This window comes from Akebia trifoliata, unplaced genomic scaffold (genome assembly GCF_017979445.1).
Source record: "Akebia trifoliata isolate Shusen 1 unplaced genomic scaffold, ASM1797944v1 Contig01006, whole genome shotgun sequence".
In the NCBI taxonomy this organism is placed as follows: Eukaryota; Viridiplantae; Streptophyta; class Magnoliopsida; order Ranunculales; family Lardizabalaceae; genus Akebia; species Akebia trifoliata.
In genome coordinates, this window is record NW_028237412.1 from 607,960 (window position 1) to 620,180 (window position 12,221).

Genomic DNA, 12,221 nt, shown 5'->3' on the forward strand with positions numbered 1-12,221 from the left:
AAAAACTAGGTCATCATGGCAATGCTCCCATACTTGGAGTTTTTCAAGTCTGATCCTCAATAGTCCCCAGTGGAGTCGCCACTGAAAGCGTCCTTGATCTGTGGGGTGTGCGGATCCGCTTTTGACCTTTGAGGTTTGGGAGTCGCCACCTAGTTATTACGATCTAGGAACTGAATACTGACTCTAAATGGATAAAGAAACTAATCTACTAAAGAAAAATTGAATCCGGGGATCACATTACGGGGTTGGAAGGTGTTAGGCACCAATCCCGCCCGGCCAATGCCGATCTCTACTTATCTCAAATAAGACTATATTGCTAAAAAAAACCTAGATAGAAAAAATAAAAGAGATTTTACCTTCGAACGCAACAGTTTTATTCCCTTAGATTTGATAAAACTGCTCCTTATACCGTACTCCCTACTTCGTTTTGTCTCCGGATCTTATTTCAGATATCCGAGGCAAGGTATCTCTTCCTTAGATCTGGATTCTTCAAATTTTGTTATCAATTTTGAGATGTTTTTGAAGGGCTTCTAGGTGTTTTTCAGGCTAAAATCGAAGTATGGGTGTTAGGTAAGGAGTTGGGACTTCAAAATTAGGGTTTTGGGAAGGTTGTGGAGGCTTCTTAACCTACTTTTTCTAGGATTTTTTCTTTGATACGAAAATAGGGTGTGGAGACTCCTATTTATAAAAAATTTTTAGAAGAATTAGGGTTTGATTAAGATTTCTTGGGTAGGGATCTTAGGATTTTTGCACAAATTCTACCTTGAGGGACGGTTTCACCTACATAAAACATAGAGTTGCAAATGTCACTTAGACGTGCGTAGAACTCTTGGACAGTTTCGCTTTCCTCCATTTTGATATTTTCAAATTGGTTGCGGAGGAGTTGAAGTTTGGATTTTTTCACTATACTTGTGCCTTCGTGAGTGGCTTCTAGAATTTTCCATGCTTGCTTAGCTGACTGACACGTGCATATCCGTTGATATTCATCGTCGGAAATGGCACTCGTAATGGCGTTTAGAGCCTTGTAATTGTTGCTACTGTCTATTTTGTCCTGTTCTGTCCACTTCCTTGATGGTCTTGGAACAGACGTAGTGACACCATTCACTTCGATGATGTCAACGGGCGATTCCCAACCTTCCTCAATCATGTCCCACACATCTCTACTTAGTGAGTTGATGTATATCATCATTTTATTCTTCCAGAAGGCATACTTAATGCCTTCGAACATGGGTGGACGAGCCGAGGACCATTTATCAGCTCTAGACATGGTGAAAGGTCACGGATCACTCAGGGTGGTTAGACCTTTATAGAGCAACCTGCTCTGATACCAATTGAAATTACCAGCTTTGACACGATGGTGACCTAGAGGGGGGGTGAATAGGACTAATTTAAAATTCTACTGAATGTGAATGTTGGGATGTGAATAAATTTTAATGTCAGGGAGCATCCACTAAAACATTCATGTAACAAGATATTCATGCAAGATATGATCAGTCATGATATGCATCCACATTGACATAAAGATAAGAGAATCTGAGACAAAATATGATACACACGATTTATAGTGGTTCAGCACCCGTGCCTACATCCACTCCCAAGAGAACCCAAATTGATGGTTCTTTGGTATCCACTAATACTGAGGTTTTTGGTTCACCTTAAACCGCACACAGAATTTTTCGGGTTAATTCCGCAACCCTACGATTGAATGGACCACATCCACTCAAAATCCCTGAGTTTTATACTTAGAAAACTCAGTAACCTTTGTCACTCAACTTGAGTCTGCAACTCAATCAAGTGCTTGATTTTGAAGAAGAAATCAAGTGAACTATTACAAGTGTATTTTCAGAATTTAAGATACGAACAATCAAACACAAAGTTATGACAATTGAAGTGAGTGTGTTGTTCTTCGGTTCTTCATTACTCCCTTCAACAATGGCTTCTTGCCTCGCTCGATGTTAGACTGCAACTCTCGAAGGGTGGAGTAAGTAGAGCTTGATCAACTAAGACGTGATGGTTTGGTATGCATGATTTTGATTACCCTTCACGACTCTTCTTCCTTCGTTAAGCCTTTTGAAGTATGCTTATTGGCTTGGGCTGAACTTCGAAGTTGTTGATCAAAAACAGAAGAGGCCTAGTGCTTTTCTTTTAAAGGAAGAGCTCTTAACGGCTTTCTATCGGTGGCACCTGAATTCCAACGGTGGCACCGACCAATCATAACGGTCGAAAATCTTACCGTTTTACGTTTTTGGCAGCACTGACGGTGGAACCTCCAAGCTTAATCGGTGGGACCGATGACTACTTTTTCGGTGGAACCGCCCAGAGTATGTTTCTGCCACCGAATGAAGACTCCTTCATTAGTTCTAGCGGTGGATGACGGTGGGACCGATAAAGTGTTATTCGGTGGAACCGTTGCCTAAAATATCGGTGGGACCGGCAGGATTGTTCTTCTGCCACCGATAGAAAGTATCCCATGTTACTTTGTCGGTGGATAATCGGTGGAACCGTCAAGATCTTCATCGGTGGGACCGATGAATATTCTATCGGTGGGACCGACATATTAGAGCTCCTGCCACCGATAAAAGATATCTCAAAATATTCGGTCGGTGGCTGGCGGTGGATCCTTTACTCCTGCCGACAGCCTCTGATCCCCTTGAGATATACATGTTCTGATGCTCCACGGGAGATGATGTCCCTTGACCTTGATTGGTTTTGATATATTTTGGATTTGTCGTTGAGTTATGAATACACAACAATGTTTCTAGTAGTTACATCATGACATCACACGACTATCCTTGTAATTGACAACACATGGTACTAACAATCTCCCCCTTTTTCAATTACAAGACAAAACCAATCCTAGAATGCCAACTGTGACCCTTTGAAAAAAAAATAATCACTTACATGAAGAGCCCAAAAGGATTTTACACAATATATATTACTATAAAGCATACAGGATATATATTATTCCAAAGCAAGAGAGCTCTTGGAGATTGCACAAACATTTTCAATCACGCAGATATCTCCCCCTTACTCCTTGCAATGATCATATATTCCTGCATTCAAACAAGTGTTCACAGGTGGGATTTCTTCTCCCCCTTTTTGTCAGTGGTTGACAAAGGGGGGGGCGACACCCCAAGGCCAACTGTCAAGACAACTAACAACAGTGGTAGAGAAGCACAACAGTAAAATGCCAAAAAGAAAACATGCATAATCAGAACCACATATTCATTAGAAACCTGAGGAGGTACAAAAGATAGAGAAATACAGGATATGTTATAGACAGCCTGACCAATGTAACCAACAACAAAAAGCAGAGAAATGCAACAAAAAGAACTAAGCACTGCTAGAGCTGTCATCGGAGGTGGTGTGCCCGGGTACACACGCCCGAATAAGAGTCTTAAGATAGCGGGTCATCTTCTTGAGGCGCGACTCCAGACGAGTTTGCCCTTGGACCAAATGAAGCCGGCCGGCTTCCAAAGCAGCTAACCGAGACTCATAATCGGAGGGGGGAGGCGGAGGTGGAGTGGGTGTCTCCGAAGGAGGTGGAGTGGCAGTCCGACGGGCAGAGCGAGGTGGAGGAGGTGCATCTGGAAGGACAATCTGCATCTTGGAGAGAGTTGCAGCCGTGAACCGATCTTCATGAAGCACTGGACTGGTGTCCGCTGGAAGACCACAATAAACAGCCAATTGGGAAATGAGGTGTCCATAGGGAAGGTTACCGGAGGACCGGCCGGACCGTGCAAAATCGACGATCGTATGAAGAAGATAGGTGGCAAGACACATGGGTTGACTGGTAGCAACACAGTACAGAGTATCAGCCATGTGCATGGCCACGTCGGTCTTGTTCCCAGCACGCAGATAGAGATTCGAGGTAAACAGTTTCTGAAGAAGCCTATACCTTGGTAGAAGATCTGTGCCACGAATTGCACTGTCCTTGACCCACTGGATGTCCCGACGTCCACAGAGTACATCCATATAGGCGTTCCGGCGAGACCCTAGGTCGGAAATGGGATCTGGATGGCTGACATAGGTGCAAGTGATACCCAAGATGGAGGCAATGGTGGCAGCCGTAACGTGAGTGCTGATTTGAGTGGGCGTGCCGAATGCCACCACATCCAGAGATGGAGGAAAGTCACGAGAGTCCACAATACTAGCATAGAAGCGACGGACCCGTGAAGGAAACACATCACCTCCAAGGTCCAGAAGGGCCTCCCACCCCATCTGATGTAGTAGATCAGGAATGCCAAAGGGGTGCACCACGGTGAGATCCACGCGTCGTTCACAGACGATAGGGCAGTCGCGAAGAGTTTGCAAGCACTTGATATATTGGCGTTGGTCATCGTCAATGCCGACATCGGATGAAGGAGGATGTCGAAAGCCCTGTGGGGGAGGCAGATCAGCATCCTCGTCATCTGAGGCGTCGACCTCAGTAGAGGAAGACGATGAGGAGGATGGCAGCGCAGTGGATGTTGAAGCACGCTTGCTTCTAACATTTCGTTGGGCTGGAGGAGGTCGCGCTTGGCGACGTCGCGCCATTAGGGTACTGAGGAGCCCAACGGAGAGCAGGGACAGCAGGGCTAGGAGAAGCAGCATGGTGGCAAGCAACAAGAGAAAGAGAGAGAGAGGAGAAGGAAGAAGACGAAGCAAGAGGGAGAGGGAACAATGGAACAGGGAGGTAAGTGAAAGGGCGCGAAGGGAGAATAAAAGGAGTAAAGGAAAATTTTTTTTTAAAAAAACGAAGAGTCGCGTTCTGTCTGTCAAACCGACAGAAGTAGTCGGTGCAACCGATATCTGTCGATGAGTAAGTTGGCGGTGGAACCGACAAAGGGCTCATTCTGCCACCAACAATTTCTCAAGAATTCACACCTATTTATATATATATATATATATATATATATATATATATATATATATATATATATATATATATATATATATATATATATATATATTTTTTTTTTTTTTTATTTTTTTTATTTTGGCATCCCGAGAGCACATAGGCCCTGCTCACAATGAGCAGACCCCAATAGATTTCCGAAGGTGATCAAACCGTAAGGAATCGAGGGGCTTGGTGAAGATATCAGCAAGTTGATTTTCAGTCGGGATATATTCCAAGCAGATGGTGTGTGCTTCAACAAGTTCACGAATGAAGTGATGGGATTTTTCGAGATATTGATGGCACTGGTGTTATCGCATAAGAGGCTCATCGTATCTTGAGATATCCCATAGTCTGCGAGCATCTGCTTCATCCAAAGAAGTTGAGCACAGCAGCTGCCAGCGGCAATGTACTCAGTCTCAGCAGTTGAAAGAGATATGGAACTTTGCTTCTTACTATGCCAGGCAACTAAACAGTTCCCGATGTAGAAACAACCACCACTGGTGGATTTTCGATCATCCATGTTGCCGGCCCAGTCAGCATCGGTGTATCCGACAATGATGGACGAGGAATCAAATGGATACCAGAGGCCATTTTCCGTGGTACCGGCGATGTATCTGATAATCCTCTTAACAGCTAAGAGATGAGATTCCTTAGGATCTGCTTGAAAACGGGCACAAGTGCCTACACTGTAAGAGATATCGGGCCTACTGGCTGTAAGATAGAGAAGGCTACCAATCATACTCCTGTAAAGATGCTCATCTACACTTTTACCTGAAGGATCTTTACAAAGTTTAAGAGTGGTGCTCATAGGAGTATGATGTGTTCTACTAGACTTTAAGCCAAATCGATCTACCAAATCTCGCGCATATTTAGTCTGAGAAATGAACAGGCCATTCTCGAGTTGTTTAATTTGCAATCCCAGGAAAAAGCTGAGTTCACCAACCATGCTCATTTCGAATTCGGATTGCATAAGGTGAGCAAATTTTTGGCCCAAGCCTTCGGCGGTGGATCCGAACACAATGTCATCTACATAGATTTGAGCAATGAAAGTGCCACCACCACTTCTTTGAACAAACAGCGTTTTATCAACGCTCCCCTAACAAATTTATGACTGAGCAGAAACTGAGTCAGTCTTTCATACCAGGCGCGGGGGGCCTGTTTGAGACCATAGAGAGCCTTTTTCAATCTGAATACTTGGTGAGGATGTTTGGGATCAACAAATCCTTTTGGTTGTTCAACATAGACTTCCTCATCTAAGAAGCCATTGAGAAATGCACTCTTAACGTCCATCTGGAATAGTTTGAATTTCAACACACATGCAATGGACATCAAAATCCGAATTGACTCAAGTCTTGCCACCGGGGCAAAGGTTTCATCAAAGTCAATCCCCTCAATCTGAGAGTAGCCCTGTGCAACCAGACGAGCTTTATTGCGGACAACATTGCCAAGTTCATCCGATTTGTTCTTATAAATCCACTTAGTCCCAATGACATTCTTGTCAGATGGCCTTGGTACGAGCTGCCAAACCTGATTCCTATGAAATTGAAGAAGTTCGTCTTGCATGGCTTGGATCCAGTATTCATCATGGAGGGCTTCATCAACATTTTTGGGTTCCAACTTGGATGTGAAGCAAAGATGACTATTTAACGTCTCAAGTTGCCGTCGGGTTTTTACTCCGATGTGAGGATCTCCAAGGATTTGACTGGAGGGATGACCCTTGACAACAGGTAGTGTTTCTGGAACTAGAGACGTTGGGGCTGGCAAGGGTGTAAGAGGGAACACTCCCTCGTCCTCACCTTCAGTGTCAGAGGAACCATTCTCCTGAATGGGTTGATCATCGATCACCACATTTATGGATTCTTGAAGTGTGGAGGTCCTCTGATTGAATACTCGAAAAGCTCGACTGTTTGAGGAGTATCCCAAAAAAATTGCTGGATCGCTTTTTGAATCAAACTTTCCCAAATGTTCCCTATCTCTAAGGACATAACACTTGCTCCCGAATACCCTAAAGTGCTTAACACTTGGAGTTTTGTTGTTCCATAGTTCATATGTTGTTTTATTCAGGCCTGCTCTGAGATATACTCTATTGATGATGTGACAGGCAGTGTTTACAGCTTCGGCCCACAGACTTTTAGGAAGATGTTTACTGTGTAGCATGACTGTGGCCATTTCTTGAAGAACGCGATTCTTTCTCTCGGCAACTCCATTTTGCTGAGGGGTCTTCGGAGCGAAAAATTCATGTCGAATTCCATGATCATCGCAGAATTATGTGAATCGACTATCCTCAAACTCTCCACCATGATCACTTCTTATTCTACCAACAGCAGATTCCTTGTCTATTTGGATACGCGTTATGATCTTTTTGAATTCATCGAAAGTATCTGATTTTTCTCTTAGAAACGCAACCCAGGTGAATCTAGAGTAGTCATCAATGATCACCAAGAAATGTCTCTTTCCTCCTAGACTTTGTACTTTAGTGGGACCTACAAGGTCCATGTGTAAGAGCTAAAGGGGTTTCGAGGTTGCGAGAGTGGTTGTCTTTTTATGGGTACTTCAAATTTGTTTACCAATTTGACATTCCCCAAAGACATCTCTTGCTTGTTTACCCAATTTGGGTAATCCTCTGATTAACCCTTTCGAGGCAAGTCTAAACAGGTTCTTGTAGTGAACGTGACCCAGACGTTGATGCCATAACTGAATTTCATCAATTTGAGCCATGTTACTAACTGTGGTATCTCTTGAATTCTCGATAACATAGCAGTTATCAGAAGTGCGAAGGCCTCTCATGATAATTTCTCCATTCGGCGTGGATATCTCGCACACTTCACGATTGAAGCTCACACGGTGATCCTTGTCACAAATTTGGGATATGCTAAGAAGGTTATGTTTCAAACCATCTATGCACAATACATTTTCCACCGTGGGCAATCCATGGCCACTGACAGTTCCTCGCCCAATAATCCTAGCGGTGCTGCCATCACCAAAAGTGACTGATCCTCCATCAAAATCAACCAAGTGGCTAAATTGACTTCGGTCACCCGTCATGTGTCGGGAGCAACCACTATCAAGATACCAACGTGAATGATTCCCAGCTTTGAGGACTGTGTGAATTACAAGGTACTTGTTGTCCCCATTTTTGACTTTCCATTGTAAATTCGTCTTGGGGGGATTGTATTTGGTATGAGAGTCCTCCTTACTAGGTGAGCTTATCTTAGGGGACCTACCCTTCTTGGGTGACTTTGAGGAAGGATTTTTCATTTTGTACCTTCTTCCACTTTGATTACCCATACTAGATTCAGCAAGAGCTTTAGCTTTTAGATTTAGATAGGCAATCTGTTTGAAGAGTTCCCCAATGTTGCTGTTTTGTTTGGGAGAAGATGAATTCTTTTTTCCCTTCCATTTTGGTGACTTTTCTTTCTTTGTTTTTTCAACTTTATTCACCAACGGATTCTTTCCCTTATCATGCTTCTTCTGTTCAACCGATAAAAATTTTCCAATAGAGGTCTGAGAGGTTGCGGTGTAGATAGTTTTGTATTTAATACATTCATATTTCATGTGGCCCGTTCTACCACAGAAGTTGCATGTGATAATCTTTTTGGAGTCTTTCTGAGTGTTTGATGACTCTCCATGTGCAAGAGTAGGAGGAGATGGAGGTGATGCAGAAGTATAACTGTCATAGCCTATTCCTCCTTTATCTCCATAGGATTTTTGCACTCCTAGAAGTTTTTGTAACTCCAAGCTACCATGAGTGTAGTTATACTCAAGTCTAGCATTTTGTTTTTGCAGTCTATCGACGTCAAACTTAAGAACTTTGTTTTCATCACGGAGATTGACTAATTCTAAGTTTAGACGAGCTATTGTGGAGTTGGCCATCGAGAGGAGATTCTTGAGTTGTTGAAGATTTTTTACCATCTCCTCTTTCTCAATGAGGACTGTCTCAGATGTAGAGAGCAAGCTAGACTGTCTTTCTAAGGTTGTAGAGAGCTGAGTCTTAATACCTTCTAATTCAAGTCCTAAGGAGAGTTTTTCCTTGCACATTTCCTCATATTGGGCATGCCACTGTTCTTTTTGGAGTTTTTCTCGACTATGTTTCTTGGTCAGTTTTACATGACTAACGAACAGTTGGTCAAATGCAGATTGGAGTTCAAGTTCATCACTGTCCTCATCTTCTCCTTCTTCATCAGAGGAAGAAGTGACCATGGAGCGATTCTGACTTTCACAGTCCAGATCTCCTTCAAGTTCATCCCCATCTGGAATGTTGACAGTGGTAGAAGCCATAAGGATTCGAAGAGTGTCTTGATCTTCATTATCTGATAGAGACCCTAGTTCTTCTTCGTCTCCAGATTCTTCAGAGTCATCCCATGTGGCCTTAGCAGCCATTGTTGTGCCCTTATTCTTAGGTCTAGGTAGACCTTTGGATTTGGGTTTAGAGGGGCACACATTTGAGTAGTGACCACGACCGCCACATGTATAGCACTCAGTATTTTCCCTTGGTTTAGACATGGTTCTTCCTACAGGGGCATGTCTATCTATCGGATGATTACGTCTACTAGTGTTACCTGGTCCTCTTCTTTTGAAGAATTTTTGAAATCTTGAGGCTAACAGGGCTAAGTCTTCCTCATCCGAGTCAGTCTCTTTATCCTCTTCAATCGATATCTTCTTATGATCATGGGAGGAGGATTGAGATCCGATATGCGATGTTCGCTTGGATGTAGACTTTGAGGAGGATGTCTTTAGGACCTGAGTCTTCCCTTTTGAGGGAGGCCCCTCGAGATGGAGTTCGAAGGTAGTGAGAGACCCCATAAGTTCCTCAACGGTCATTGCTTCCACATCTCGGTATTCCTCAATTGAGGTGACCTTAGAGGCAAACCTCTTGGGTAGGGATCTTAGGATTTTTGCACAAATTCTACCTTGAGGGACGGTTTCACCTACATAAAACATAGAGTTGCAGATGTCACTTAGACGTGCGTAGAACTCTTGGACAGTTTCGCTTTCCTCCATTTTGATATTTTCAAATTGGGTGCGGAGGAGTTGAAGTTTGGATTTTTTCACTATACTTGTGCCTTCGTGAGCGGCTTCTAGAATTTTCCATGCTTGCTTAGCCGACTGACACGTGCATATCCGTTGATATTCATCGTCGGAAATGGCACTCGTAATGGCATTTAGAGCCTTGTAATTGTTGCTACTGTCTATTTTGTCCTGTTCTGTCCATTTCCTTGATGGTCTTGGAACAGACGTAGTGACACCATTCACTTCGATGATGTCAACGGGCGGTTCCCAACCTTCCTCAATCATGTCCCACACATCTCTACTTAGTGAGTTGATGTATATCATCATTTTATTCTTCCAGAAGGCATACTTAATGCCTTCGAACATGGGTGGACGAGCCGAGGACCATTTATCGGCTCTAGACATGGTGAAAGGTCATGGATCACTCAGGGTGGTTAGACCTTTATAGAGCAACCTGCTCTGATACCAATTGAAATTACCAGCTTTGACACGATGGTGACCTAGAGGGGGGGTGAATAGGACTAATTTAAAATTCTACTGAATGTGAATAAATTTTAATGTCAGGGAGCATCCACTAAAACATTCATGTAACAAGATATTTATGCAAGATATGATCAGTCATGATATGCATCCACATTGACATAAAGATACGAGAATCTGAGACAAAATATGATACACACGATTTATAGTGGTTCAGCACCCGTGCCTACATCTACTCCCAAGAGAACCCAAATTGATGGTTCTTTGGTATCCACTAATACTGAGGTTTTTGGTTCACCTTAAACCGCATACAGAATTTTTCGGGTTAATTCCGCAACCCTACGATTGAATGGACCACATCCACTCAAAATCCTTGAGTTTTATACTTAGGAAACTCAATAACCTTTGTCACTCAACTTGAGTCTGCAACTCAATCAAGTGCTTGATTTTGAAGAAGAAATCAAGTGAACTATTACAAGTGTATTTTCAGAATTTAAGATACGAACAATCAAACACAAAGTTATGACAATTGAAGTGAGTGTGTTGTTCTTCGGTTCTTCATTACTCCCTTCAACAATGGCTTCTTGCCTCGCTCGATGTTAGACTGCAACTCTCGAAGGGTGGAGTAAGTAGAGCTTGATCAACTAAGACGTGATGGTTTGGTATGCATGATTTTGATTACCCTTCACGACTCTTCTTCCTTCGTTAAGCCTTTTGAAGTATGCTTATTGGCTTGGGCTGAACTTCGAAGTTGTTGATCAAAAACAGAAGAGGCCTAGTGCTTTTCTTTTAAAGGAAGAGCTCTTAACGGCTTTCTGTCGGTGGCACCTGAATTCCAACGGTGGCACCGACCAATCATAACGGTCGAAAATCTTACCGTTTCGCGTTTTCGGCAGCACTGACGGTGGAACCTCCAAGCTTCATCGGTGGGACCGATGAGTACTTTTACGGTGGAACCGCCCGGAGTATGTTTCTGCCACCGAATGAAAACTCCTTCATTAGTTCTGGCGGTGGATGACGGTGGGACCGATAAAGTGTTATTCGGTGGAACCGATGCCTAAAATATCGGTGGGACCGGCAGGATTGTTCTTCTGCCACCGATAGAAAGTATCCCATGTTACTTTGTCGGTGGATAATCGGTGGAACCGTCAAGATCTTCATCGGTGGGACCGATGAATATTCTATCGGTGGGACCGACATATTAGAGCTTCTGCCACCGATAGAAGATATCTCAACATATTCAGTCGGTGGCTGGCGGTGGATCCTTTACTCCTGCCGACAGCCTCTAATCCCCTTGAGATATACCTGTTCTGATGCTCCACGGGAGATGATGTCCCTTGACCTTGATTGGTTTTGATATATTTTGGATTTGTCGTTGAGTTATGAATACACAACAATGTTTCTAGTAGTTACATCATGACATCACACGACTATCCTTGTAATTGACAACACATGGTACTAACAGATATTTCGTTTGAGAGATTAAAAAGTGTAAAAATCGAGAAAAGGGAAAAAGGGTATGAAACGGTAAAATGTCAGAGTCACACCCGATGGGTGATATCTGCATTTTACATTGTTGTGTTGCATGTAGGTTGGTGAACGGATATTTAGGGATAATGTTACTGGTTGCATGTTTACTTATTTTCTGTTAGCGCGAGGTGCTGTTTACTTTTCCGTTCTGTTATTTATTTTAGGTCGGGTGGCAACACTTGCATGGTAGGAAATTGGATATCTATTCTCAACCTTATATTGTTAATTCCTCTTTTGTTTTCAAATGAAAATAACATATATATATATATATATATATATATATATATATAGGGTCCCTATCCGTGGCCAACAGTTTGGCAAA

General features: G+C 43.0%; 2 protein-coding genes across 2 annotated transcripts; both read right to left on the reverse strand.

The window, feature by feature from the left end:
• Positions 1 to 715: 715 nt before the first annotated feature.
• LOC147380766 (uncharacterized) lies at positions 716 to 1,267 on the reverse strand. The gene has a single exon (XM_086431308.1). It carries the CDS (start codon positions 1,265 to 1,267, stop codon positions 716 to 718), a length of 552 nt encoding a protein of 183 aa, XP_086287434.1.
• A 5,877-nt stretch (positions 1,268 to 7,144) lies between these two features.
• LOC147380767 (uncharacterized) lies at positions 7,145 to 10,294 on the reverse strand. Its single transcript, XM_086431310.1, has 2 exons — positions 7,447 to 10,294; positions 7,145 to 7,362 (listed from the first exon to the last, which is right to left on the reverse strand). Exons 1-2 carry the CDS (start codon positions 10,292 to 10,294, stop codon positions 7,145 to 7,147), a joined length of 3,066 nt encoding a protein of 1,021 aa, XP_086287436.1.
• Between the last annotated feature and the right edge of the window lie 1,927 nt (positions 10,295 to 12,221).